The sequence below is a fragment of the Sinocyclocheilus grahami genome, unplaced genomic scaffold (assembly GCF_001515645.1).
Source record: "Sinocyclocheilus grahami isolate Dianchi unplaced genomic scaffold, SAMN03320097.WGS_v1.1 scaffold359.1, whole genome shotgun sequence".
In the NCBI taxonomy this organism is placed as follows: Eukaryota; Metazoa; Chordata; class Actinopteri; order Cypriniformes; family Cyprinidae; genus Sinocyclocheilus; species Sinocyclocheilus grahami.
The window spans coordinates 242047-269407 of NW_015505538.1; the positions used below are offsets into that span (position 1 = coordinate 242047).

At 35.3% G+C, this 27361-nt stretch overlaps 3 protein-coding genes and 2 long non-coding RNA genes across 5 annotated transcripts; 2 read left to right on the forward strand and 3 right to left on the reverse strand.

Annotated features, from left to right (window-relative positions):
- Window positions 1–18: 18 nt before the first annotated feature.
- On the forward strand, window positions 19–9229 carry ddx56 (DEAD (Asp-Glu-Ala-Asp) box helicase 56). Its single transcript, XM_016229890.1, has 13 exons — window positions 19–258; window positions 347–501; window positions 1100–1270; window positions 2539–2629; window positions 2703–2944; window positions 4421–4558; window positions 4696–4809; window positions 5996–6090; window positions 6613–6689; window positions 6776–6865; window positions 6942–7047; window positions 7866–7957; window positions 8917–9229. The coding sequence occupies exons 1-13, from the start codon at window positions 34–36 to the stop codon at window positions 8995–8997; spliced, it is 1677 nt and encodes a 558-aa protein (XP_016085376.1). The 5' UTR covers window positions 19–33; the 3' UTR covers window positions 8998–9229.
- Window positions 9230–12759: 3530 nt separating this feature from the next.
- On the reverse strand, window positions 12760–17132 carry ykt6 (YKT6 v-SNARE homolog (S. cerevisiae)). The gene is made up of 5 exons (XM_016229849.1): window positions 16953–17132; window positions 15578–15664; window positions 15365–15430; window positions 15075–15176; window positions 12760–13855 (listed from the first exon to the last, which is right to left on the reverse strand). The coding sequence occupies exons 1-5, from the start codon at window positions 17130–17132 to the stop codon at window positions 13820–13822; spliced, it is 471 nt and encodes a 156-aa protein (XP_016085335.1). The 3' UTR covers window positions 12760–13819.
- A 692-nt stretch (window positions 17133–17824) lies between these two features.
- On the reverse strand, window positions 17825–18360 carry LOC107548997 (uncharacterized). Its single transcript, XR_001604518.1, has 3 exons — window positions 18294–18360; window positions 18065–18205; window positions 17825–17918 (listed from the first exon to the last, which is right to left on the reverse strand). It is a non-coding gene; the product is annotated as an uncharacterized lncRNA (long non-coding RNA).
- A 1636-nt stretch (window positions 18361–19996) lies between these two features.
- On the reverse strand, window positions 19997–24739 carry aebp1a (AE binding protein 1a). Its single transcript, XM_016229851.1, is given in 9 exon segments — window positions 19997–20237; window positions 21260–21369; window positions 22430–22507; window positions 23082–23141; window positions 23264–23326; window positions 23634–23666; window positions 23669–23710; window positions 24496–24646; window positions 24713–24739. Coding segments are annotated over 9 exon segments (708 nt in total). The 3' UTR covers window positions 19997–20093.
- A 300-nt stretch (window positions 24740–25039) lies between these two features.
- On the forward strand, window positions 25040–26239 carry LOC107548999 (uncharacterized). The gene is made up of 3 exons (XR_001604520.1): window positions 25040–25151; window positions 25911–26008; window positions 26179–26239. It is a non-coding gene; the product is annotated as an uncharacterized lncRNA (long non-coding RNA).
- The last annotated feature ends 1122 nt before the right edge of the window (window positions 26240–27361 follow it).

The window sequence follows — 27361 nt, forward strand, 5'->3', positions numbered from 1 at the left end:
TTGATGTCACAATTAATTCACAAAACATTTTCGATGTATTTATTAGTGCTGTCCACTTGTGATCGGGATGTGAAGCTGTGTTTGTTTGTTTCTCAGGCTCTGGCTGATTTAGGCTGGTCTCAGCCCACCCTCATCCAGGAGAAAGCCATCCCGCTGGCACTCGAGGGGAAAGATCTGCTGGCCCGAGCTCGAACCGGATCAGGGAAAACCGCAGCCTACGCCATCCCTCTCATCCAAAGAATCCTCACGTCGAAACAGGTGACGCGTGGCTTTAAGTTATTTGCGCTAACTTGGGCCTGAATGGCAGAGTTAGTTCAAATATATAACACCCAGTTTATGTGTCCAGACTGTTCGTGAGCAGGCCATTAGAGCTCTAGTCCTGGTCCCGACCAAAGAACTGGGTCAGCAGGTCCAATCCATGATCCGACAGCTCACTGCGTACTGCAGCAGAGACGTACGAGTGGCCGACATCTCTGGGAAGGCGGATATATCGGCACAGAAGTCAGTACCACAGCAAAAGATTTGTTTTAATGCCGATAAAGAAATTCTATCTACATAAGGACCTATAATCAAAATTGCTAATATATGTCTTAAAATGGATGTATTTACTCTGAAATGACTTAAGAATGGGTGTTTTATTAATAAAAAGAACCCTCATTTCAATAAAACAGATTAAAAATGTTACATTTTAGAATTATTTATATACTATCATTGTTTTTGTTAATATTTTGAATTGGCTTTCATTTTTACATGCTAGTTGTCGTTTTAATTTTTGTTTAAGTTTTAGTAATTTTGTTATGTGCTCTTGTCATTTTTCTTAGTTTTTGTTTTTTAACAATACTACTATTTAGGTTACTTTTTTTTAAGTTAGTAATTTAATATTTAAGCTTATTTCAGTTAGTTGCTAAGGCAACATTTCTCATTTTTGTTTAGTGCAAATTTCTATTTGTATTTGACTTTATTTCAGTTAACAAAAATGTTTTGAATAGTTTTAGTTAACGATAACCCTGCTCAGGTTAAACCAAGTTCATCGAGGAATTGTTTTAATCTCATTCAAGCTCTTAAGTCTCATTCTAAGTGTAATGAAATATTTTTACAGGCCGATTTTAATGGAGAAGCCGGACATTGTGGTGAGCACACCGTCCCGTGTTCAAGCCCACATTAACGGCCAGACCCTGCAGCTTCAGTCTTCATTAGAGATGCTGGTCATCGACGAGGCGGATCTTCTCTTCTCCTTTGGGTTTGAAGCGGACCTTAAAAGCCTGCTGTGGTACGTTTTCATTAAAACAGCATGGGACACAAATGACCTGCATGTGTCTTGTTAGCCGTATTACCTTTTATAATACCATATTTTCCAGAAAATAAGTCCCGAGTCAAAATTGGATCGTTGAGAGAAATAAGTCGCATCGCTGAATAAGTCACGTGTCATTATTCCATTCAAAAATTATGTAAAATACTGATAAATAAAATGAAACATTTACACCCATTATAAGCATGTATTTTAGTTCCCATCATTCCACAATAAATCCTTTAAATTCAACAGTATTCAGAACAGAAATGAATAAATATAAGTATACAGCAAACATAAATTATAGAGGCATTAATGTGAGACTGAAATGCAGAAATAAAGCTGGGCTCACGTATCCCTCTCATTCAGCACAAATCCAAATGCGTGCTATTTATGCATGTTTTGCGTGCATCATGTTAATTGTAGGTATATAAGTCGCAGCACCTTTTAGATGATAAAAATGTGATTTATATTCCAAAAGATATTATGTCCGGCGAGTTTTGTAAAGGTAAATACATCTCCCTTTTTTACATAAAGCGGTTTTCTGCAGGTTTTTAAAAGGAATCATTTGTTTTTCCACAAAATAACGGCTTAAAAGTCTTAAATTCATAAAGTCATCATGGCATTAAATGTTGCATGCATTGCAAAAAAAATCTTTTGTGCTTATACAAATTTCTAAACATCCTCAAATCAAGATTAATTTATGTGAAATGCAAAAGCAAGTGAATGTATGCTGAATACAAATATCTGTCAGTGAGACATGAAAACTTGTTTCCCTTTGAATGAAGTTGATTTTTCTCTGCCTATTGGCTAGTATTTGTTCTCCTTTTAATCATAAACTCAATTCATTTTGATTAATTTCTCAGAAAACAAGTTGTTATCTTATGTCGTTTTGCGTCTAGTTTGATTTAAAAATCTTTAGATATTTGTCCTGGAAAGCAAGACAAAAATACTGATAAAGAGCATCACTTTTTTTGCAGTGTAATCAGAAGCTACAGTAAAAGTTATTTCCATAATCTAGTGATTGAAATCAGTTTTTAAAAAAAAAAATTAAGATCTGTTACAAGTTGTATTAGCAGCACTTCAAAGTTTGAAAATACAACTAGACGTTCCTTTTAATTTATTCCTTACATTTTTTTTTATTTGGTTTTAAAAATGTCTTTTAAAAGTCTTAAATGTAGCATTCTAACACCTGCAGAAGTCCTGATAGAGCTCCAGCATCTAGTATTTGTCTGTGTTCACCTCTGCAGTCACTTACCCAAGATCTACCAGGCGTTCCTCATGTCTGCGACGCTGAATGACGACGTCCAGGCGCTGAAGGAGCTGGTCCTCCACAACCCTGTGAGTGCAGCGGCGCCAGCATCAGCAGCTGGTGTGTTTGGCTGGATCTGACGCTTTCCTCCGTCTGTCGCAGGTGATGCTGAAGCTCCAGGGCTCTCAGCTGCCCGGCAGCTCTCAGCTCCAGCAGTACAGCGTCCGATGTGAGGAGGAGGACAAGTTCCTGCTCATCTACACCCTCCTGAAGCTCGGCCTGGTTCAAGGGAAGTCGCTCCTGTTCGTCAGAGATGTGGACCGCTGTTACCGGCTCAAGCTGTTCTTGGAGCAGTTCAGCATCCCTGCTTGTGTCCTGAACTCTGAGCTGCCCATTCACTCCAGGTGAGGGAGGAGAGTAGAAATTCAACTAAATCTGTTTACTTTCTTAAAGCTGCAGGGTTATTATCATTAACTCAAACTAAAACCATTAAAAAATTGTTGCTTTTTAATGTAAAGTTTCAGTACATAAAAAAAAAAATTATAATATTTTAGTTAGTTAGTTTTCACACATTCATTTACTTGAACATCTAAAACTAATTATATATATATATATATATGTATGTGTGACCCTGGAGCACAAAAGCAGTGTTAAGTCGCTGGGGTATATTTGTAACAATAGACAAAAAATATTGTATGGGTCAAAATGATTGGTTTTGTTTTTATGCCAAAAATCATCAGGATATTAAGTAAAGATCATGTTCCATGAAGATATTTTGTAAGTTTCCTACCGTAAATATATCTCAACTTAATGTTTGATTAGTAATATGCATTGCTAAGAACTTCATTTGAACAACTTTAAAGATGATTTTCTCAATATTTAGATTTTTTTGCACCCTCAGATTCCAGATTTTCTAATAGTTGTATCTCAGCCAAATATTGTCCGATCCTAACAAACCATACATCAATGGAAATATTATTTATTCAGTTTTCAGATTATGTATAATGATGATTTCAAAAAATTGACCTTTATGACTGGTTTTGTGCTCCAGGGTCACATACACACACACACACACACACACACACATACATATATATATACTATATTCTAAAACAAATTCTTAAAACTAACTAAAATTAAAGTCAAAAGAGAAAATCTAAAAATATAATCTAATTCAAAATATTAACAAAATTTGTGATATTTAAAACTGATGTCAAGTCAATTTCATGGTTATTACTAAAAATATTTTTGTTAAATAAAACTGAAATAAAGTATAAATATTAGATGGAGAAAAAAAACTTTTTGAAAATTAGAGGTAAGCTTAAGTTTGAAGCACTAAAATTACTAAATTGTAAGAAATTGAAATAAAATGCAAAACCTTAATGGAAAAAAAAATAATAATAAAAAACTAAAATCTAGTTCAAAATATAAACAATAACTTTGATACTTAAACAACACTGGTGACAAGTCACTTCCAGGATTTTTTTTTTTTTTTAATTGTTAAAAATAAAATAAAACAAAAATTTAATATTAGATGAAAAACAAACTAAACAAAAAATAGAAATAAGTTGAAGTTGAAGCACTAAAATTACTAAATGGACAGAAACTGAAACAAAAAGTAAAACATAAATAGAAAATTATTTATTCTAAAGAAAAAGTTAATATTTGTTTTAATAATATTAAAAGTCCTAAGTTACTATATTCGCCGCTGAAACCTCTTTTTCTCTCCTGCTGATGTAACCAAGGCCGTGAGGTTGGAGTAAAATAATATTAACCAGTAATGTATGCTCTGAATATTGTTTAACTCAGACACATCGCATTGTAGATGTTAAATGTGTAGCAAATGCTGTTTTTATGTTGCATTTGTTTTGTGTTTTTAGGTGTCACATTATCACTCAGTTTAATCAAGGCTTCTACAATTACATCATCGCCACAGACGAACAGGGCCTGGAGAATCCCGCTCGATGCTCCCAGAAAACACAGGAGAAAGGAAAGAAGAAAAAGAACTCTAGGAAAAAGTAAGAGTTCCCAGCAGTCGAAATGCACAAAACGTTCGAACATGAAATATTATTTTGTTTCTTATCTTAAAAATGTTTGGTTTGTTCAAATTATTTGTGTTTTAAATATTAATACTATTGTTGTTTCTCTCCTCCAGAGGAAAAGACAAGGAATATGGCGTTTCCAGAGGAATCGACTTCCACAACGTGTGCAATGTGATCAACTTTGATTTCCCCGCTTCAGTCGAGTCCTACATCCACCGCGTCGGCAGGTGTGCAGAGAATTATTACTGTAATTATTGCTGCTGTAGAAAATTAGTTTATAAGACTAATTTTCATTTGAAGATCAATTCTTAAATCCCAAGATTGATCTTTAAGTCTGTGCTGTTTCAGTAGATGCGTGAATAAAATTTCAGACATTATATAGCGCGCATCCCGTCAAGTAAGCGTTAAAGGGTTAGTTCACCCAAAAATGAAAATTCTGTCATTAATTACTCACCCTCATGTTGTTCTAAACCCGTAAGACCTTCGTTCATCTTCGGAACACAATTTAAAATATTTCTGATGAAATCCGAGAGCTCTGACTCTCCCATAGACAGCAAGGTAACTACCACGTTCAACGTCCAGAAACATAGCAAGGAGATCGGTAAAATAATCCATGTGACATCAGGGGTTCAACCGTAATTTTACGAAGCTACGAGAATACTTTTTGTACGCAAAGAAAACTAAAATAACGACTTTATTCAACAATTCGTAAACAGCGTATGCTATTCGCGTGACACAGCTGACACAGAACAGCATACGTTGTTTACGTTCAGTGGATATTCTCCAAAATGGCACCAGGGTGACTCGGAGGAGACGAATTGTTGAATAAAGTCGTTATTTTTGTTTTCTTTGCGTACAAAAAGTATTCTCGTAGCTTCGTAAAATTACGGTTGAACCCCTGATGTCACATGGATTATTTTACCGATCTCCTTGCTATGTTTCTGGACCTTGATCGTGGTAGTTACCTTGCTGTCTATGGGAGGGTCAGAGAGCTCTCGGATTTCATCAGAAGTATCTTGAGGTCTTACGGGTTTAGAATGACATGAGGGTGAATAATTAATGACAGAATTTCATTTTTGGGTGAACTAGCCCTTTAAGAAACAGTCTCATCTTTCAAATTCTATCAATTTTATGAGGAAATTCAAACAATAAATGCCGTTTTGACACTCTTTGATGTGGCGTCACAGATTGCTGGAGCTCTTCAGTTCAAACGGCATTATTATTAATATTTAGAATTAGATTTTATTTGTATATTTTCAGTTTTCATTTTAGGTTTAAGTTTGTCATTTTGATTTGTCTGTTTTATATATATATATATATATTATTCTCAGCTTTATTCAATTAATGAAAAATCATTTCTAATAGTTTTAGTTAGTAATAACAACACTGATTTGTTTCCCCGCTTCTCTTTAGAACGGCTCGTGCGGATAATCCGGGCTCTGCGCTGTCCTTCATATCGCACACAGAACTTCCAATGCTCATGGAGGTTGAAAACGCTCTTACTGGAGGTAAAAATGTTTTTTCAGAAATGAATGGTCACAGAAAACTTAACTTTGCCTGCTTTTGTTGTTCAAACCCTAATATTCTATTATAAAACGGCTAGTTCCGGTCCTTGATTCTGATTGGCTGAGCCGCGTTCGAACCACAACTGTTTCTGAGGAACTACATTGTTTGGTGGAAGAATGTTTTTATTCATATCATTTTTATTTTGTGAAACCTTACTATGTATATGGAATAACCGTTTTATAAAAGCAATAAGCCCCGTGAAGCCGTGGTTTACAGTGAATTTATAACAGCTCCGCTTCGCGTCGTACCTAACAACGCCCCTTAGCTGTTATAAATTCACAGCTTCTTGGGGCTTATTGCTTTAAACTAACATTAAAATATTATAAATAAAATGCTGGTATTGTGTAGAATATGGGCCCTTTATCTTTTCAATATTTATTGGATTATTTTTATTTTTTATGCAAATGCAGGCAGAAAAGAATGTTGTATGTTTCAAGGCGTTAATCTCCCTCGTCTGTTTTCAGACCGCACACACGACAGCGTTTTGAAGCCGTACGGGTTTAAAATGGAGGAAATCGAGGGATTCAGATACAGATGCCGGGTATGTTTGTGTCCTCACGCAGCACTGAAGCTGTGTTTGTGGTTCGGCTCACCTGAGGAGTCTCTTTTGTGCTTTAATTGACCCAGGATGCCATGAGATCGGTGACGAAGCAGGCGGTGAAGGAGGCCAGACTGAAGGAGATCAAACAGGAGCTGCTCAATTCAGAGAAACTCAAGGTTTGTGGCCGCTTCATTTCAAGCAGTTCATCTCTAATGTCCAGTGATTGGTTGTCATTGATTTTCTGTGTCACAGACGTACTTCGAAGACAATCCCAGAGACCTGCAGCTGCTGCGACACGACAAAGACCTTCATCCCGCCGTCATCAAACCTCACCTGAAGAACGTGCCCGATTACCTGAGTAAGGACTCGCTGCCTTTTTATTGATCTGTATATAGGACACACAGACAAATAGATCGTTAAAACTAGGGATGTAACGATTAACCGCGATTAATCGTGTTTTACTGAGAAAAAACAAGATTTGCTTTTTAAAAAGCCTTTTTCCAAAAGGTACATCTGGAAAAAGGGGGGTCGTCTTATAATCAGGGTCGTCTTATATTCGGGCCAATACGGTATGTTTGAGGGGAACTTACTGTTTTTCGATGGTATTTTTCCTTTTCCTCTTGTCTCTGTATAACGCACATTAAAGTTCATAAGCGCAGCGCTGCTTTGTTTACAGCGGAAACCAAGAAAATGCTTTAAGCGCCACCTGCTGGCAGAGAGTGCATCTGCGTCTTGTTCAGCTCGTCTGCTGTTTCGGTTTCATGCAGATATTTTTTATGTATTTTTATTCGTGTTACTTACTTATTTATTTGATTTGAGGCTCGTTTTAAAATTTCAATTTAGTTTTGTTGTTTACATTTACATTATATTTAAATTTAGTTATTTAGCAGACACTTTAATCCAAAGCAACTTACAAATGAGGACAATAGAAGCAATCAAAACCAACAAAAGAGCAATAATATGCAAGTGCTATATTAGTATATTATTATAGCGTTAGTCTATATTTCAATTTCACAAAGAAACGTACAGTATTTTGTCCAAGCAATAATAAAAGGACACATTTAATTTATAATTTGTCTTAAATCTCATTTTGTTAAAAAAAAAATTGTGAATCGAATCGTGAGTTGAGTGAATCGTTACATCCCTAGTTAAAACGCATTTTCATGTCTGTTTCAGTCCCGACGGCGCTGAAAAGTCTCGTCAATCCTCTGAAACGACGGAAGAAAAAGAAGAATAAAGCAGGCGGCGTGATGCTGAGCAGCTTTAAGGTGAGATCCGTCATTTACTCATTTGTTACGTAATTTTTTTATAACCGTAAATTGTAATGTTTTGTAATAGATTTTTTTTAATCAATTTTAGTTTTCATTCTAGTTTTAAGTTTTCATGTAATTTTTATATTTTATTTTATTTCAGCTTAATTTAAATGTTTTAAAATTATATTTTTTATTTTATAGACTAGCTAAGATTGATCTTGACTAGCTTTAAGGTTAGAATGCAAATCGTTAATTTACTTTAAAATTTTAAAAATAAGTTTTGTTCAGCATTTTATCTTCATATTGATATAATAATGGCATATTGGTTAATATTAATAGAGTTGAGCAGCAATGTGATTTTAGTATTATTGATGTAGTGTTTTTTGTTATTATTGAATTAGGGTTTTTTTTGTATTTTCTGTTTTCACTTTTATTTGAAAATTGTATTAATTTTGTTGTGTTGTCATTTATATTAGTTTGTATTTATAAATTTTTATTCTAGTTTATTTATCATTATATTATTATTATTTATTATATTATTTTAGTAATTCAACTTTAAACAAAAATGAGAACTCAATAAAATAATTTAAATATTTAGTTAGTTTTATTAATTATTGTTGTGTTGTCATTTATATTAGTTTGTATGTATTCATTTTTATTCTAGTTTATTATTATATTATTTTAGTACTTCAGCTTTAAACAAAAATGAGAAATCAATAAAATAATTTAAATATTTAGTTAGTTTTATTAATTTTGTTGTGCTGTCATTTATATTAGTTTGTATTTATTAATTTTTATTCTAGTTTATTTATTATTTTAGTACTTAAACTTTAAACAAAAATGAGAAGTTTTTATATATTTTATTCCAGTTAACGTTTATTACAAGTCATTTTTATGGTTTTAGTTAACAATAAAAACAGATCCTCTGATGGCGCTCTGAATGAATGCTGTTTTTATTTGTGTTGTGTTTGCAGAAGAATTCCAGAGGCAAAAATCCACTGAAGAGTTTTCGCTACACGAGGAAGAAGCGTGAAAAGAAGGCTGGAAAGTCCTAACAGTATAAGAGTCTGAGAGACACGGGGACTGGATTGGGATGTTGAGGAAATCTTGACGTCTGGACGCTTTGAACCGTGACTGTCATCCTGAACGACACAGTCCAGATTATAAAGTCCTTCAGAATCAGACGTGCACGAGGACACCTGTCTCACTGCATGTGTGAAATGATTTTGATGAATATTGAACATGTAATATTGTGTTTCATTAATACTAACACTCTGCTTCATAAAGTCTCTTGTTCTGATTTTGTTTATAAAGGTTAGGTGCTTAAACATGTTTTCAGCTCATTTAGCCCACAAAATTGCACAATTAACAAATGTATTATTTTTTGTTTTATTAAAATACTATATAATTACATAAATCCAATAATTTAATTATTGTCAAAAGAATGCATCAACATGTTTTTTTTTTTTTTTTTAAAAATGTGACCCAGGAGCACAAAAGCAGTGTTAAGTCGCTGGGGGATATTTGTAGCAATAGCCAACAATACATTGTATGGGTCAAAATTATCGATTTTTCTTTTATGCCAAAAATCATTAGGATATTAAGTAAAGATCATGTTCTATGAAGATATTTTGTACATTTCCTACCGTAAATATATCAAAACTTAATGTTTGATTAGTAATATGCATTGCTAAGAACTTCATTTGGACAACTTTAAAGATGATTTTCTCAATATTTAGATTTTTTTGCACCCTCAGATTCCAGATTTTCAAATAGTTGTATCTCGACCAAATATTGTCCTATCCTAACAAACCATACATCCATGGAAAGCTTATTTATTCAGATTTCAGATGATGTATACATCTCAATTTCGAAAAATTGACCCTTAAGATGGTTTTGTGCTCCAGGGTCACTCACAAATGAGAACATTTAGTTCTCATAAGAATTCAGGGAGAAAATTAAAATATCACTGCAAAAAAATCTTAAAAGTCCTCAAAATAGGAAACATTTCCAAAATAGGAAAAATAAACTTTTTTCAGTACATTAATTGTTAAATTAATACGGTGGAGATCAAAATTAGAGAACAACTTACAATTTCCTAAATTTCAAGGTCACTGCTTAGTCTTAATTTGAAGCTATCCTAACATATTTCACCCTAGCATATTTCATAAATGAATTGTATTTTATTCTTATTAACAGTTGAGTAGTTTGTCAGCTAATATAAACCTTTTGACAAAATGCTTTTATATCTGTATAAAATGCAGAGATTGATCGATTCTGCAGCTGTAATTTGATTTTGACATCAACTACTCATTTGATCACATGGTGCAGGTTATTGGTTAAAAATCAATGAAAGGCATGTTTTGTTAATGCCAAATATTTATTAATCAACATATTAAATTTTAGTACAATTAAAGAGTATGTGAGGGGAACAACTAGTCTGAAACATCACTAAATGCTTGTGCTCTTCTAAAATGAGCCGGCAATGATTTGGCAATTACCAGAAAAAGGCACCTCAAATGGTCTCACACTACCAATAGTAATCAGCAGTTGGTTAGTTAGTTAGCCGTACACGTGAAGTGTAACTTGTACATTGCTGAGGCCAGATGCACACAGATCGAACACACACTCATTTAGATATGAATATAACACTGTCATGTTTCCTGTGCTGAAGAACCTCAGCTGAACATAAACGTCTACACACACAACACTCTCAGTCCATCTCTACTGACGTATAAAAAGCACAACTTTAGTGTCTGAACATGTCAGTGATGAGTTTAAGATGTGCAGATTCTCCAGTTCAACACGGCAATCACACAAAACCTTCCTCTCGTGCCGGCTGGGACAGACACGATGAGTGAATCCCACAAAAAACATGTTTGGGTCATATTTCACCCCAAAAAAGCTAAGAAAACTATTTTTCTTAAAGAAAATAAAGCATATTTTAAGACATTATTTTCATGACAATTAAGCATATTTTACCCCCAAATTCTCATTACAGCAAGACATTTTCCAGACTTTTACATTTTTATTCATAACTGTAATACATTATTGTTTTACTGTATAAAGAGGTATTTTTCATTTTCATAAGCATAAAGGCAGTATAATAAATATCATAGTATATTAAGTACTTTACAATTTACATATTTTTCCAGTACCCTTTTTTTTTGCCATTATGATTGTGGGAAATTTGTTCTCAATTGTCAAAATACCAAAATATAATGTGTCCTTATGAGATTTAAATCCTACTATTTAATTATTGTTAAAAGAAAATGTTAATATCACAAATTGGAGGAAATTTCGACAAATTGTTCTTAATTGTCAGAATGGCAAAATATAAATGGTGTTAATTATGAGATTTTCAAAAACAAAGCAAAATACAATTTCAAATGTACAAAGATTCTACTATTTATTGTTGAAAGAATGCATCAACAATTTTTTTTTTAGAAATTAGAAAATGTTATTATAATGAAAATTTAGTGAGAAAATGTCTTTAATATCAAGAATTAGGAGAAATTTGGGGAAAACTGTTCTTAATTGTCAAAATGCAAAAATATAAAAGGTCCTAATTATGGGATTTTCAAAATCAAAGCAAAATAGCATAACATTTTTTTAAAAACCTACTATTAAAGGTAGGGTAAGTGATTTCTGGTAGCCAATGTTGATATTTCAAATTACCAAAACAAACACGCCCCTCCCCTAAAAGGGTCTCACCCCTATTTTGATAGCTCCACCCCACATATACGTACGCAACCCAGGCAACGATTAGTTCTGTGAAACAAAGCAAAACCAATGTTACACCGTGTCTACACCGGACGCGAGTGGCAAGGCGCAACAAAATACTATAGAACTCATTATAATCAGTGATGCTGTCTACACCATAAATATACATATTTATGGCCTACACTGGATGCTGTGCGGCACGACACGACAAATCCCCGACAGAAAACTGCTGCTGCGTTCTATTTATGACATATTGACACAAATTTCAAATGATTTTCAGCGGTTGCTTTATCGCGTCCAGTGTAGACAGACTTTAGCTATTGCGGCGCGGCGTGACAACTGTCCGGTGTAGACACGGTGTTAGACACTTATTCACCTATCGAGAAGAAACAAAGCAACCTCGGCGTTCGATCGCAGACCTCCGCTCCTTGAGTTCTCTCCAGCGCTGGAAAGCTAATCCGATATTTACACGGGTTCTACTTCTTGCCTTAATCCCTCTTTTGTTTTGTTTTTTTATCCGCCATCTCTATCATTCTGTCGCTCGGCTCGGCTAATGTCCGTCCTGTGCACTGAGCGCTCTCTCCTCCGCATCATGAGTAGACACGCCCCTTACTGCTGATTGGCTAGAAGTTTGTTTTGCGACTCGGTTTTCTAAAGCATTTTTGAAAAAATACGTACCCTACTTTTAACTTATTTTTTTCTCTTTTTACAAATAACATTTAATTCTCATGAGAAATCAGTACAAAAATGTCATTAATATCACAAATTGGGGGAAATTGTTCTTAATTGTCAAAATGCAAAAATATAAATGGTCCTAGTTATGAGATTTTCAAAATCAAAACAAAATATAATTTTTTTAAAATTATTATTGTTAAAAGAATGCATTCATTATTTATTCTTCACAAATAAGAACATTTAATTCTCATGACAATTCGGTGAGAAAATGTCAATATTACAAATTGGGGGAAAATTGAACATTTTAATTGTCAAAATGCAAAAAACATAAATAGTCTGAAATGAGATTTTCTTTAAACAAAATAGATTTTGTTTGTCAGTCTTCTGACTTTGGGATGAAATAAAACCCAGACATGTTCTTGACTGGTTCACCCAGATACTGCTGGCTTTACCCAACCTTTCGTGCATGTAGATTTAAGCTTTACAGAAAGAGAAAAAGCACATGAACTTGAAACCAGGACTCACGAGTCAAGCCTTCAGGCTGTTAACAGCAAAGCATCATTAGATCGGATACAGCATTTGAGAGGTCCAGCGAGAGTCATGTGATCAAACACAATCACTAACACGTGATTTACACTCACAACCATTGCACGAGGATTAAGGGGGCTGATTTCACACTAAACCACACTTTGAGGCTTTATTATTTATTATTACTCTCTAACATCACAACACATGTTCGTTATCAACCACCAACTGAACATATTGTAGGAATGTTTCTCAAGTATAAAAAACCAAATTGCAATAACTCATGATGCAGGGAACCAATGCCAATACCATTCAGTAATTTATTTACATTTTCAAGAGACAAAAGCATTAGAATTGTACACAAACATTTAATTTGGTCAGTCACTTACACACAATATTGAGGATCCGAACGTTATGAACATCAATAATTAACACATTATTTACTGTTTTCACATTTTAAAAAAATTCACGCTACATGTTCACTTTACAAGGCGCTTCAAAACTGCCAAAGCCGAATATTGAGTCTAAATATAGAGATTGCAGCATTTTCACTCGCACGTCCTCCGTTGATAAGGCTAATTCAACAGTTTGATAACAACACTCCTGCGTCTACAGTAAGGCACAGCGGGGACGTTTGACTCGAGCCCCTCCATGCTTTTATCCGGATCCGTTTTGAGCTTGTGCCAGACCCTGAGGAACCGTCAAGAAGAAAACAAAGTTCTCACACAACATGAAAACCGATGGCAGAGTAAGTGTGGTGCATCATGGGAAATCAGCCCCCTCTGAGCCCGTTATTGTATACCGTCGGATCGGCCCTCTCGTGCATTCGCTATGACTGCTGCTTGATAAAAGCACCAGCCCACACCAGGACAGAGAGAAAGAGAGGGAAAAAAATTGAAAACCAGAGAGGAGAGGTGATCGAAGAGTCCAGTCCAATCAAAGACTTCCTCGCGATCACATGATCTCGCAGCACGAGTTCTGCTTGCGTGCCTAGAACATAAAAACATCAACATTACATCAGATCTCCTGAAGAAGATGTGAGCAGTTGCCTATTCACACTGGCAACTTTCTCAGTATTTGGGGTGTCTTGACTTAAGGTAGCTGATAGGTTTAAAGGGGTCATGAATTGAGAAATCAACTTTTACTTGAGCATTTTTTAATATGTAAGAGGTCATCGTACTAAAATAATATCTTGTAAGTTTCAGAACTGAAAACGTCCTTGTTACTGAAATAAAAGCTTTTAATGACACCAGGCCCAGCGAACGCCAGATTCTGGATTCAATGACGTAATAGATCGGTTAAACTCCGCCTCCACAGAAGAATATCAACACATAATTAAGTAGCCCCGCCCACTAATTCGCACATGTCATTGTAGGGAAATAACATAAGTGGCGCTAAACCAGATCGAGCAACCAAGCAATAAACATGCCGTTAAAGATCGCAGAATATTGTGCAGTGCCTGGAAGAACACAGTCGCTGCATAACCTTCCTTCGGATTCAAATATTAGGAATGCGTGGATGAACTTTATTTTTAATGAAGTTGCAGCTCACGCGAGTAAAACATTGAGTGTTTGTTCGCTTCTTTTCACCGCGGACTCCTTTGTAAACGAGACACAGTCGACTCTGGATTTGCAGAGAGACTGAGATTAAAAAGCAAGGCTGTGCATCTATATTGGATGCAACAGGAATGGCGCAGCACACTTATGCGAGTAAAAAAATATTTGTACTGTATGTCACTATAGCTTTGTTAGAGATCGCTTGATATGTCTTGATTATGTGTATGTGTCTAACTGAAGTCACAGAAGGCTCCAACATGTCGGTAGCTTGTCAAACAGACACACAGAAAGTTGGTTTACTATGCAGAACTGTTATCCAATCACAGCAGTGGGCGTTTACTTCTGAGTGTTACCAGCGTTTCTCCAGCCGGCCTCAAAACCAGGGTAGAAAATAGCCTATTACTTATTGATTTTGATGTTTCTGAATGTAAAAACCACACAAATGTCATAAGTGGACCTCAGACAACAGTACAAATTAACAAAAAAAAAAGCCAGTTCATGACCCCTTTAATACTTCACTAGCTATAAATATGAGCAATAATAAGTGGTTTTAGAAACCACCACTAACGAAGCTTTAAAATGTACAAGAGTATTGACATAATAATAAATTGCAATTTCTGTTGCCATGTTTCATATGTATGTAGAGTACTGACCGTTTTATAAAAGGCTTTTGATTGGTTTCCCAGATGCTCAGATTTCTGAACTAAATCATCCAGCTTCTCTCCTCTCTCCAGCAGCGACTCCATTGTGTTGTGCTGGAGAAACACATATTAAATTACATACAAATGCCAGCGCATTAAAGACAAACAAACTCTAATATGTGTATAACGACAGCACACTTACACACCCTGCATACTGAATATCAATGTAGGTGGAACAGATGATTGTAACAATCAAAAACTGTGAATTTTAATACACACTGTTCACATCATTATTTGCTCACCAAAATAATTTTGGTTTCATCCAGTTCTGCTTGCACTTTGGTCATAGCGTCAGCCTCCCGTGGATTCTGTAAAACAGGAAATACTAAAACTGTTACGGGTGATGGAATGTGTTGTGTTTACTAATCAAGTGCCCTTAAAACCCTTGTATAACAATGCTGATGTTCCACTACACGGCTTTTCTTGCAGTTTCTCTATTAGTGAGCATAACGTACCTGGTATCTGGCCAGATGGCTGTCCAGTGCTGTGTACTGAATGGTCGCCGGAGAACCAGAAGGCCAGTCTACGGCAATTCGGCGTAAAGCAATGGTTCGTTTTTAGTTCATTTGAATTTTCCCTTTTTCCCCTCGCTTTTTAATAGCTTAAAAGCGCCGTGCACATTTTACTTTCATTAGCGGCAATTCAGCGTCAATTGCTTGAATGCAACAACTAAACACAACGTCAAACTCACTTTAGTCTATTTATAAAACATAGAACTTTTATTAACAAAATGAATAAAAATACACCTCGTTCTTAAGCTTAATCTTTCATAAACGGGTTCAATAATGTGACATGTGAAATGTGACACTGTTTATAAAGATAATGAATTGTCATTCTTACCTGCTGTGCGTAAAACAGCCAAGACTGAAGCTAATCGGCTAACAGCTAATCTAAACAGATCAGACTTTTATTTAACGTTATTTGTCTAAACTGACAACGGTGTCTCTGGAGTGCTATTATACGATATGTTTTGTATTAGGGATTATAATATCATTGGCATCCAGGATAGTCCACGTTTGCTGAAGGTATTTAAGTTAATCAGCTCACAACTATCCGAGGATTTTTTTTTTCAGAAACTTGCAAGCGGGCAGAAAACGGCATTTCAATCTCAAATTTCTATTACAATATACACTGATAACATTCACTTCAATGGTGTAAGATAACTGGATGGTTTCAACTGATTCCCTATTGAACTGTCACCAACTAAAATATAGTTAATTAAACTACAAACTCGATCATAATGCACAATGTTTCCATCTAACACGCATTTTGAGCTGCAGCTCGTCATATTAATGGAGCGTTTCACTAGTTAGCAGTAAACTGGTTACCTCACCTGAATATGTTTGTAGGTTTGTGTCGGATGTCTTCGACGTGGAAAGCAATTATCTTTGGAATGGAGATGTGGATATTATAAACATTATACTTGTTTCGATTATTTCAGTCAATCTCATTAAACTAGCGAGCTAAGCCAGTAGTATGGTGCGTATAGGACCCAGGGGCTTACATGTACATAAAATCATAGAGGCTTTTTTGACTGATTATGCATAACACTAAAGTCAAAAACACAATGATATTGAGACCTTTTATTAGAAAATATGTGCACATTATAATATTCGTGTACACATGCATGATATTTGAGGACAGCTCAGAAATAGCACTTTTTTTGCATCATTCAATAGTAATACCTCATTCTCGTGACTATTCACATAAGACCCCTTGAATTAAATTAGAATGGTATTTCTGTCTTTTATACTCTGTTCCACAGAGAGTGTGATGTGTGAGCCTGAACACTTAAAACTTAAAGAGGGCAATATTCCACACATTTCACACATCTATTCTGTACTCAAAGTTATAGTCCTGAGTGGTTGCATTGTCCAGTTCAAACCACAGGTCAAACCAGGGGTCTGTAGTTGAGGTTGCTGTTGTGGTGGGTGGAAGTGTGGTTGTCGTAGTTGTTGTTGTGGTCGCGCTGCCTCTCATCCTCTCCATTCGCAGCTTCAGCATGCGCATCAGTCGCAGACGGCGCAGACGTTCGCTCTGGGGGCCCGCGGTGGCCCCTGTGCTCTCGACGTTGATGCAGTTGTTGGTGTTTACAGGTGTGTTGGTAACCAGTCAGTAATGTAACATACTACACGAAGTTATGTCACATTAAAACAGAGATTCCCAAACTTTTTTCTCAGCCGAACCCCTGACAAATAATAATACATGAAATAATATAATAAAAATTCTAAATTGTGAGATATAAAGTCATTTCTGATATAAACTTGCAATTTAAAGAAGAAAAGTCTGAATTCTGAGAATTCCAAAATTGTGAGGTATAAATCTGAAATTGCGAAAGAGAGAAAATAAAGTCATAATTCCAAGTTTGTATATATAGAATTTCTGACTTTTTTCTCATAATCCTGAGTTTGCAGATAAATATATAAGAATGATAATAAATAAAAAAAATTATAATATGAAATTAAATAATAAAAATATAATAAAGTCAGAATTACAAGATGCAAAGGGGAAAAAAAGTCAGAATAGTGAGATGTTAACCCAAAATTATGAGATTTAAACACATAACAGTGAGAAATAAAGTCAACATTATGACATAACTTTGATCACCTTTTAATTTTTTTATTCTATGGTGGAAAAACAGGCTTCAATATGAATTAGTCTACTAAGCCCTATTAAAATGACAGAAAGTCTGTTACCTGTTTTGACGTCATGTTTGATTTCCTCCACTGACACTGTGGCATTTGCTAGAAGATTCCCATCGACGTCTCTCACAACTCCTTTAATGCCTCGATGCACCTGTGAGTCACATGTGAGTCCTCAACACTTTTTGAGGCTTTGTCGCTGTTTTACAATGTTCATTTTATCTGGAAATAGAAATTCTGCATCCGTCCACTTTCTAAATTAGAGTTTCGGCCACTATGTCACACAGACATGTGATTTACCTGCTCAATGAAAGCCAGCAGAGCCTCTCGGTTGTTTTCCCACTCCAACGCCAATTCACTCTCATGCGGGAAACTTATCGCACCCAAGAAAGATGGAAATCTCAAAGCAGTTGGTGTGCAGGTAGCTGAAGTCATTCATGCCTAAAGCAACACAGAAAAGTGAAATTTTGAAAGCGGAGAGAAGATTTTTTTACATGCCTCTACTGGATCTGTCAATATTTATGCAGACCTATAGAGGAATTATATTAACACAGTGTCTTATAATTAGTGATGGGCACTTTCCAATTTGTAATTGGTTTGTAAAAGGTGTTTTTATACATGGTTGGGGCTGTGTTTGTTGCATTTACACCATTCTGACCAGCAGGTGCTTCGAAACAGTGAATCAAACATTTTGATTCAAAGTTTTGATGAGCTTAGTTTCTCCCATCACTATCTATAATAATCAATATTTCATGCAATATCCAAATATGACATATTTATAACAACGCAGCATGGGAAAAATGGAGTCAGGTGGTTGGAGGGCTTAAAAACGAAGAGGGATTTGTGACGTCATCAGAAAAGAAAAGGCGTTCCAGAGGCGGGGAGTAAGTTATTTTGATTTTTTTGATTAAAGATTATGATGGAATTTTCTGTCCTCTATGCACTGATAAATCATCCACAATAAGAATAAATGTTATGAAAGTACTCTGGAAACTCTTTAAGTTGTGGTAATGTTCTCTCAAAGTTAAAGTTAACATTAATAGAATGTTAGTTCAACGTTTTCGTCAACGTCAGCACAAAATGTTTTTCTCAAACGTTTTAATTGGACATTCATCTAACGTTTTTTTAAATGTTACTACTTGTTTCAGAATGTTTCCAAAGTAACATTCCATTATGTTTGCAAAATGATAACAAGCAATGTCCCATTAACATTCGCATAACCAAGAAAAAACAACATTTAAAAAAAAATTGATGATGATGATTTAAAACATGATTTATAATGACTTATCTCATAATTAGGACTTTTTATCTTATAATTATGAATTAATGTCATTAGTATGTCATTTAAATTTATCTCATAGTTATGATTTAGTATTCCAATTTAGACTTTTTATCTCATAATTAGGATTAATATAATGTAAATGTGTTTCATAGCATTACATCAAAACTAATGAGTAATCTGTCACACTCAGGTGAGAGCTGCAGTGCTTACTGGGTAACGGGCAGCCGAGCACCTCCAGCCTCATACACAGGCTGCCGTTCCAGCTCTGTGGGAGTATACAGATGTAACGCGCCACAACCGGATATGAGAACTCTGTCATTACTGGAGTGTCTTTATCCACATTCCCATAAAAGAGCTGTGCGGTAAAGAAACAACAGGATTTTACAAAAAAATAGGAAAATCTCAAAATGTGACCCTGGTGCACAAAACCAGTCATAAGGGTCAATTTTTTGAAATTGAGATTTATACATCATCTGAAAGCTGAATAAATAAGATGCATGGTTTGTTAGGATAGGACAATATTTGGCCAAGATACAACTATTTGAAAATCTGGAATCTGAGGGTGCAAAAAAAATCAAAATATGGAGAAAATCATCTTTAAAGTTGTCCAAATGAAGTTCTTAGCAATGCATATTACTAATCAAACATTAAGTTTTGATATGTTTATGGTAGGAAATTTAAAAAATATCTTAATGGAACATGATCTTTACTTAATATCCTAATGATTTTTGGCATAAAAGAACATCTATAATTTTGACCCATACAATGTATTTTTGGCTATTGCTACAAATATCCCCCAGCGACTTAACACTGCTTTTGTGCTCCAGGGTCACATATGTTCTTTGTATGCATGATGCCTGACTATAAAATATTTTATGCCGTTTTAGCATATGTGAACTGACCCACTCAGCATCACGGCTGTCGTTACTGAAGGCCACGAAATACGACGACACAAAGTCATCACTGGAAGAGAGGAGGATTTGCCAGTTTAGGTGTCTTCTTGTCTTTCTTGTTATCAGAAAGAGTCCAAATGATTTGATCTATGTCTTACTGTGTATCCGAGCTCCTACCCTGCGTGATGACGCCAGTGAACTCCACCTCTCGACGGGCGTTCACCTGAAACCAGTGCTCCTTCTCCTCCGTATCAGCACACCATGCACCACCGTAAACGTCGTCCTTGTCAGCTGAACTCTGGAAAACAGGTGCTCACTTCAAAATCTAAATTTTTTCATGCATTCATATACAGATATTCCCTTAAGTTATGGGTAGGGGAGATCAGAAAATGACGCAAGCCAGACTTGAACTTGCATTGCTCACATGAGCAGCACAGCTCAATATGTCTTACTTAGCTGCAAGTACTCAGAAGTACTTTAGTCAATTTGGAAATAATCTGTTTTTCGTTTAAATGTATGATTGAATTATTAATTTAAAAACCACAAACGCCTGGTTTGCATGTCTTAGTGGTTCACCAAGCTGGTTTCCACTAGTCAGACTGATCTGGTTTGATGATTTAGACTGGGAAACTGTAAAAAATATACAAAATTTCAATTTTAATTACAAACTTGAAAATAGTTTCAAAGCCAAGCTTGCTGACCAGCTAAATCATCTTTAAAAATATCAGCAGAACATCATAGGCTGGTTTAAGCTTTTTTAGTGTTTTACAGTTCACATGATTAGATTAGTTTAAATTAAACAGCTTAAATTTCTCTTTAATCTTCTTATATTCTTCTTTTAGCTCATTTTAACTCCAATATTTGTGGACAACATTTGCTGATTTAGGCATTGATTTGATTTGAACACTTTGAAAATTCTAAGTAGTACAAAACAAGACAAAATAACTGCTACTGGGGTAAGAAAAATAAACTTGTTTATTATGATTTAAGTTTATTTTTCTGACTCCACTGGCTGATATTTGTTCTTGTTTTAAGCTCACTTAATTTTATTTATTTGTTTATTCATTTATTTATTATTTTGCTTTGATAAATGATATTAGCTCTCAGATAAATGTATCTTAATTTAAGAATGTTTAGATATTTGTACGGGAAAACAAGACAAAAAATACTAAGGTACAATTGTATTTATTTACAGTAATAAAGCACTGTAATAATAATCAAGCATATTTGCTCTATTTTATGTGGCACAGCTATGATCCTATTCACAATACGCAATATCTGAATTATTGTGAAACTAATGTGGTTTGATTGTGTGTGTACCTGCATGTTCAGACGTCCTCTCAGGGCTGAATGACCATGATGAGACATAGAAGATGCCAGTATCTGATCGTCCTCCACTCGATGAGACTCCATGCCAAGAGAAGGACACTCTGACAGACAGGAAATACTGTATCATTATTTCTTAAAGGGATAGTTCACCCAAAAATGAAAATGTGATGTTTATCTGCTTACCCCCAGGGCATCCAATATGTAGGTGACTTTGTTTCTTCAGTAGAACACAAATTATGATTTTTAACTCCAGCCGTTGCAGTCTATCAGTCGTATAATGCATGGCAATGGTAACAAAATCTATGAGAGTAAAAAAAACATGCACAGACAAATCCAAATTAAACCCTGCGGCTCGAGACGACACATTGATGTCCTAAGACACGAAACGATCGGTTTGTGCTAGAAACCAAACAGTATTTATATAATTTTTTACCTCTAATACACCACTATGTCCAACTGTCTTTGGGCGCACACGGCATCCGGTGGGTGAGGTGTGTACGCGCTCTGGCGTAGTTTACGTTAATGGGTGTGTTGATATCCAGCGGTTTCTGGCACAAACCGATCGTTTCGTGTCTTAGGACATCAATGTGTCGTCACGAGCCACAGGGTTTAATTTGGATTTGTCTGTGCATGTTTTTTTTACTCTCATAGATTTTGTTACCATTGCTATGCATTATACGACTGACAGACTGCAATGGCTGGAGTTAAAAATCATCAAATGTGTTCTACTGAAGAAACAAAGTCACCTACATCTTGGATGCCCTGGGGGTAAGCAGATAAACATCACATTTTCATTTTTGGGTGAACTATCCCTTTATAGCCTGTGATAAGCGCACTGACAGCGCTCTCTGAGCAGTTGTATTTTGGACATTGCGGCTGCCCTTCATTTTTTTACACAGGAAAACCATTTGTGCTGAACAAAGGCTGAAGCTGGAGCCAGCAGCAGTTCTAGCCAGTCTGAGTTGAAAAAGCCGAATTCCAGCTGGAAACCAAAATCTTTGTGGGGCTCAGCTCTGACATTTACTGCCTTCAGCTCAAGAGTTTGTTCACTGAACTCACTGAATATCAATTCTGCGCTCACAAACAGCCACTTCTATAAGAGGCCGTGTGTTTCTCCTCTGATTATAATGTGATTTGTGGCTGTTTTCCAGAAATACTCACTCTTTGGCTCGGCATGAGGAACCATCTGCTTTCTCTTCTCCTCCTCCTCCTCTTCCCACATCTTCCGTAGTTTTTCCGCTGTGTGAGGGAATGGAGAGACTGAGACTTGAAATAGTTGAAACAGGTTATTGTAGCCTTGTTTCATAATAAATCTATTCAATAAATGCCAGCACAGCTCTAAATGTGCTATAAAAAAAACACATATTTTGGTCTAGTTTTAATAATAATAAAAAAACCTGCACTTGATTAGTTTGTAATTTATGGCTATTTCATAATTTTCCATCTTTTTATGAATATCCTGCTTATAATTATCATATAATTGGGTGAATCTTACAAAGTCTGTCAAGAACATTTATGGGATTTCACCTAAAATCAAAACAAAAAGCATTAAAAAAACTGAAAAATGTTTTGCATTATTTTCATTTTCATAGTCTTGCTTTGCTGTTTTTTTTGTGTTTTTTTTGGTCATAGTAAATCTTTCACAAAAATACGAACAGAACAGCTAAATGCTTTCTAATTAATAAATCAAAAGGCATTTTTCACTACATCTCATTTACTGCAGACCACCCAAAAGCTGGCCAACCTACAGAATGCATGCAATAAAAGCACATTCTCTTTCATTTGAACAAACATTACATTGATATTTACACACCCTTCTCCTCTTTGGCCTTTCTTGCTTTTTCCAGCTCTTCCTCCAGCTTCTTTGCTGCCACTGAATTTTCAGAGAGAGCAAATTAGGATAAAAATAAAATATACTAAACATTCAAAACAGACAGATTCAAGCTGTTTGATAGAGCCGATTAAATATAAAAGATTGAAATGGTGCAAACGTACAGTCAGAATAATTGTATTCCTCATACCAAGGGGCAACTGTTCGAGGAGTGGTAGTGGATTCCTCTAGAGGGGAAAAAGACATTAATTTGACAAATGTGAGTGAAAGAGAACTTAACATGCTATTTATTTGCATTGCATTTCCTGCTCATGTTGTTTTTGCATTCTCACATTAGTGCATAAACGAAATTGCATGTAAAATCAGCTTTTTATTTTGTCTGAATAAAATGTGAGTGATGTTTGCGGGGTGCAAAACTCCACACCATGATAAGGTGTTTGGAGGAGTTTTAAACTTGTTATGTGGCCCTTTTTTGTTTTTGTTACAAGTATCATCTTGCCCAGACTTTTCGAATGTACATTGCCCCTTGATTACCTGGGATTGGTAAGTATATACTTGGGTCATCAGTGGCTCCTTGACTTTAGGGATGAGCTCAGGCTCTGGAACTTCCTCTGTCAGGTGATAAAAGTTTATTATTATAGTAGTATTTTGATAATCTGATTCTACATTCTTAAAAATAAATGATCCAGAAGGGGGTTTTCACAGTGATGTCAGAAGAACCCCTTTGGTTCCACAAAGAAACCTCAAGTGAAATTCTTATAAAAGAAATTTTTTTCTTATTGTGAAGAACATTTTAATAATCTAAAGAACCTTTTTCCACTTATGTAGACCTTATGTAGCTTTGCCCCTTTTCAGCGCTGCGCACGTTGTCTTCCATTTGTATTTACACAGCATGTATAAGGTCGTACGAAGTTATAAATTAACTGTTTGTTTTAAAATCTGCCCAGTCTACTGACATCTGCTTCAAACTTTACAATGCACATGATAACTTTTGTTCATAAGTAAATCCACTTCACCAGCTAATTACTAAACGGTGACGCTATACCACAAAAAAACAGAAGTTCAAAGACAGGATTTTAAAGATGGCTGCGCACTTGTTTCTCTGACGCATAAGGTCTAGTGCAGGGGTATCAAACTCAATTCCTAGAGGGCCGGAGCCCTGCAGAGTTTTGTTACAATCCTGCTCCATCACACATACCATGTAGTTTTCAAATAAACCTGAAGGACTTTGGATCAGCTGTGTTTAGGGTTGAATCTAAACTCTGCAGGGCTCCAGGAATTGAGTTTGACACCTGTTCTAGTGCATTGGAAAAGTTCAATGGATGTTAAATGTTCCTTATGGAGGATGCCAATAAAGAACCTTTTTAAGAGTGTATGTGTGCCGCTTCAAATGTACGTCGGGCGTCCCAGTAAGCTGGGTCGTGTTCTTTGAATGAAGGTGGTGTAATGGCATCTTTCTTATTGTGGACGTCTACTATAAGGTAAAAAAAGAGAGATAACCAAAGTGAAAGATTATGAATAGCAGTGTATTGATGAGAAAACAGCAGCTAAAAGACTAGAATACGATTTTTCTACAGGTTTTTGCCCCGATTAGTCGACACAAGTTTATGAACCTCAATAGCCAGTCTGCAGATTTTCATCAGTCGGAGTTGACCAATATAACAGAAATCTTGTTATGTAGCCTATGATGGTCACAGACTCCGGTTTCCAAGCTTCAGGCTATAATATAGCCACTATACAATTCCATCCAGTCAGAGGATATCAAACACGTTTTATATTTTGAGGCGACATATTTTACAACACATATTTAGTTTTCGTTGGTCATGCGTCTCCTAGCAACAAGTTGCGTGTTTTTGTGTTAGTTTGTTGTACATTTTAGTGTATGATGTTTTTTTCTTTTCCTTTGTAAGCATTTACAAAGTCGCCAAGTGTTTGCCTAGTGTTTTAAAAGTCATGTGATGTATTCCAGCCTTAATGTGCTCTGTACACAACAACCCAATTCTGTTAATTTTGTTACATCTATAGCCTAAATGAGGCCATATGGAATTAAAGGTGAAGTTTGTAATTTCCGCACCACAATGATTCTAAAGGTTTCTAAGTGGTTTCTTTGCATTCTCAAGATATTCTGGTTTCAGGTCCCTTCTTTAATGTAAGTATGTGGGATTTTTTCCCCCCAGTGTTTACACTCCTCAGGAAGTCAATCAAATGACTTATAATTAGGCCCACTCTGAATCTGTGTTTGCAAAAACCTCCAAAGGTTTCAAGATCTGAAGATTTAATGAACTCATAAAGTTAGCTTGTTAAATTGTGTGTGTTGTATTTGTTGTCATACCATGATCTGGGCCAAAGGGTTTCGCAGTCTCTTACTCCTTTGGTTCTGTTGGAAATACTGAGCACAGAAACTGTATTTAAAAAGACCACAATACCATTTTCTGAAAAAGAATAATGTGTTGAAGATTGCATCAACATACACGTGTCCCATCCCAGCTCCAGCAGCAGTTTCTCCTCCTCTTCCTCCATGGTTGGCTTTCTGCTTGGTTTAGTTGCTCTAGTCCTTGGTGTTGTGGTGGGCTTCGGTGCTTTTGGCTTTTTGGTGGGTTTTGGAGGCTTTGGTTTCTTGGTGGGCTTTGAGGCTTTGGGTTTCTTGGTGGGTTTAGGTTTTTTGGTGGGCTTCGGTTTCTTGGTCTTGGCTTCCTTCTCAGCCGCCGCCTTTGCCTTGGCTAGACAATAAACGAGGGAACGATAACCACTGTCATACAACTTTGGTTTCAAAATCATACAAGTGTGTTTTTCTATACCCTTAATTCACAGAAAACTGTCCACAAACATTATGGAAGAACGTCAACATTAAAGTGATGGATTATAGCAGCAGATGAAAGCGCTAAAGAGAACTCCTGCTGACAAACAAGGTCAACGTTTCAGCTATATTTGCCTTTATTTCTGCATGTATGTTAAAGATATGATGCTTTTCCATAAAATGGAAAATGTTGCTCAGATCTTTCTCCTAAAGTTCCATGGGATCAATGTAAACCAATACAACTGAGATAAGAAGTCTAATATGTGCTTTTCTTTTGTGCAGGCGGTGTTTTATCTTCACATGAAGAAGTTCCGCTGACATGCTGAAATTGCCTTTTTTAGACTTGTGCTGCCCAATTTCTGTTTTTATGGAAACCGTGATACATTTTATTTTTCAGGATTCTTTGATAAAAAAATAATTTTTTTTGTAATGCAATAAATATCTTTACAGTCACATTTGATCAATGTAATGCACCCTTGCTGAAAAAAATAAATAAAAACGTATTGTTCTCAAACTTTTGAATGATAACATATATAATATGTATTTTTATTTAATATTTTATAAATTGTATATTTATTTATTATTCACATTTTTATATTATTTTCCATTATTACAGTAATGAGATGTTTAGAAGAATGTGTTTATTGTGAAAATGTTACAAATCTGAATAATCCTTAAAATAGGCAACTACAATTTTTGTAGAAACAGTGATAGATTATTTTGTCAGGATTCTTGAACAGAAAGTTCAAAAGAACAGCATTTATTTTAAATAGAAATATTTTGTAACATTATGCTTTTACTGTCATTGATCAATTTAATGTGTCCTAGATGATTAAAAGTATTAATTTCTTTAAAAAAAAAAATCTTACTGATCCCAATCTTTTGAAATATTTTTAATCGCAGGTTTATATAAATATTTGTATTATTTAAAAAAATATTGTTTTTCTTTTATAACTAAAAGAAATACAGAACAAATCAAGAAAACTGACATTGTTTGGAAAACAATCTACTGAATGCATGCTGGCGGAATAAAAGTATAATTTTCTTTTGGAAAATAAAAGAATGTAGTGTAAATTCCATACTTTAATAAAACATACCTGGTTTTCTCCAGCAGTACTTTTTTAATGCTTTTATTATAAGCCTTTTTTCATTGAGCAAATGAGATGACACTGGTGGACTGAAGCCATCATTACCAAATAATGCCTAAAACCTCTTCTTTGCAGAAATAGCACAGATCTGGCCTGGTTTTGGAAAGACACACTCTTATCAGTTGTTCTTTCTTCATATTTCTTCTCTTAATCTTCAGTGGTTGTCAAGCATGTTTGCCTTGTAGAGCTAATGTATTTTTTAATGAAGCACACTTATGACTCCATTCCTGGTTAGACTTGCATGAAGCAAACTGATTCAGAATGTGGAAAATTAATATGATTTAAAACGCATGATTTCAGTGCGATAAACATGATAA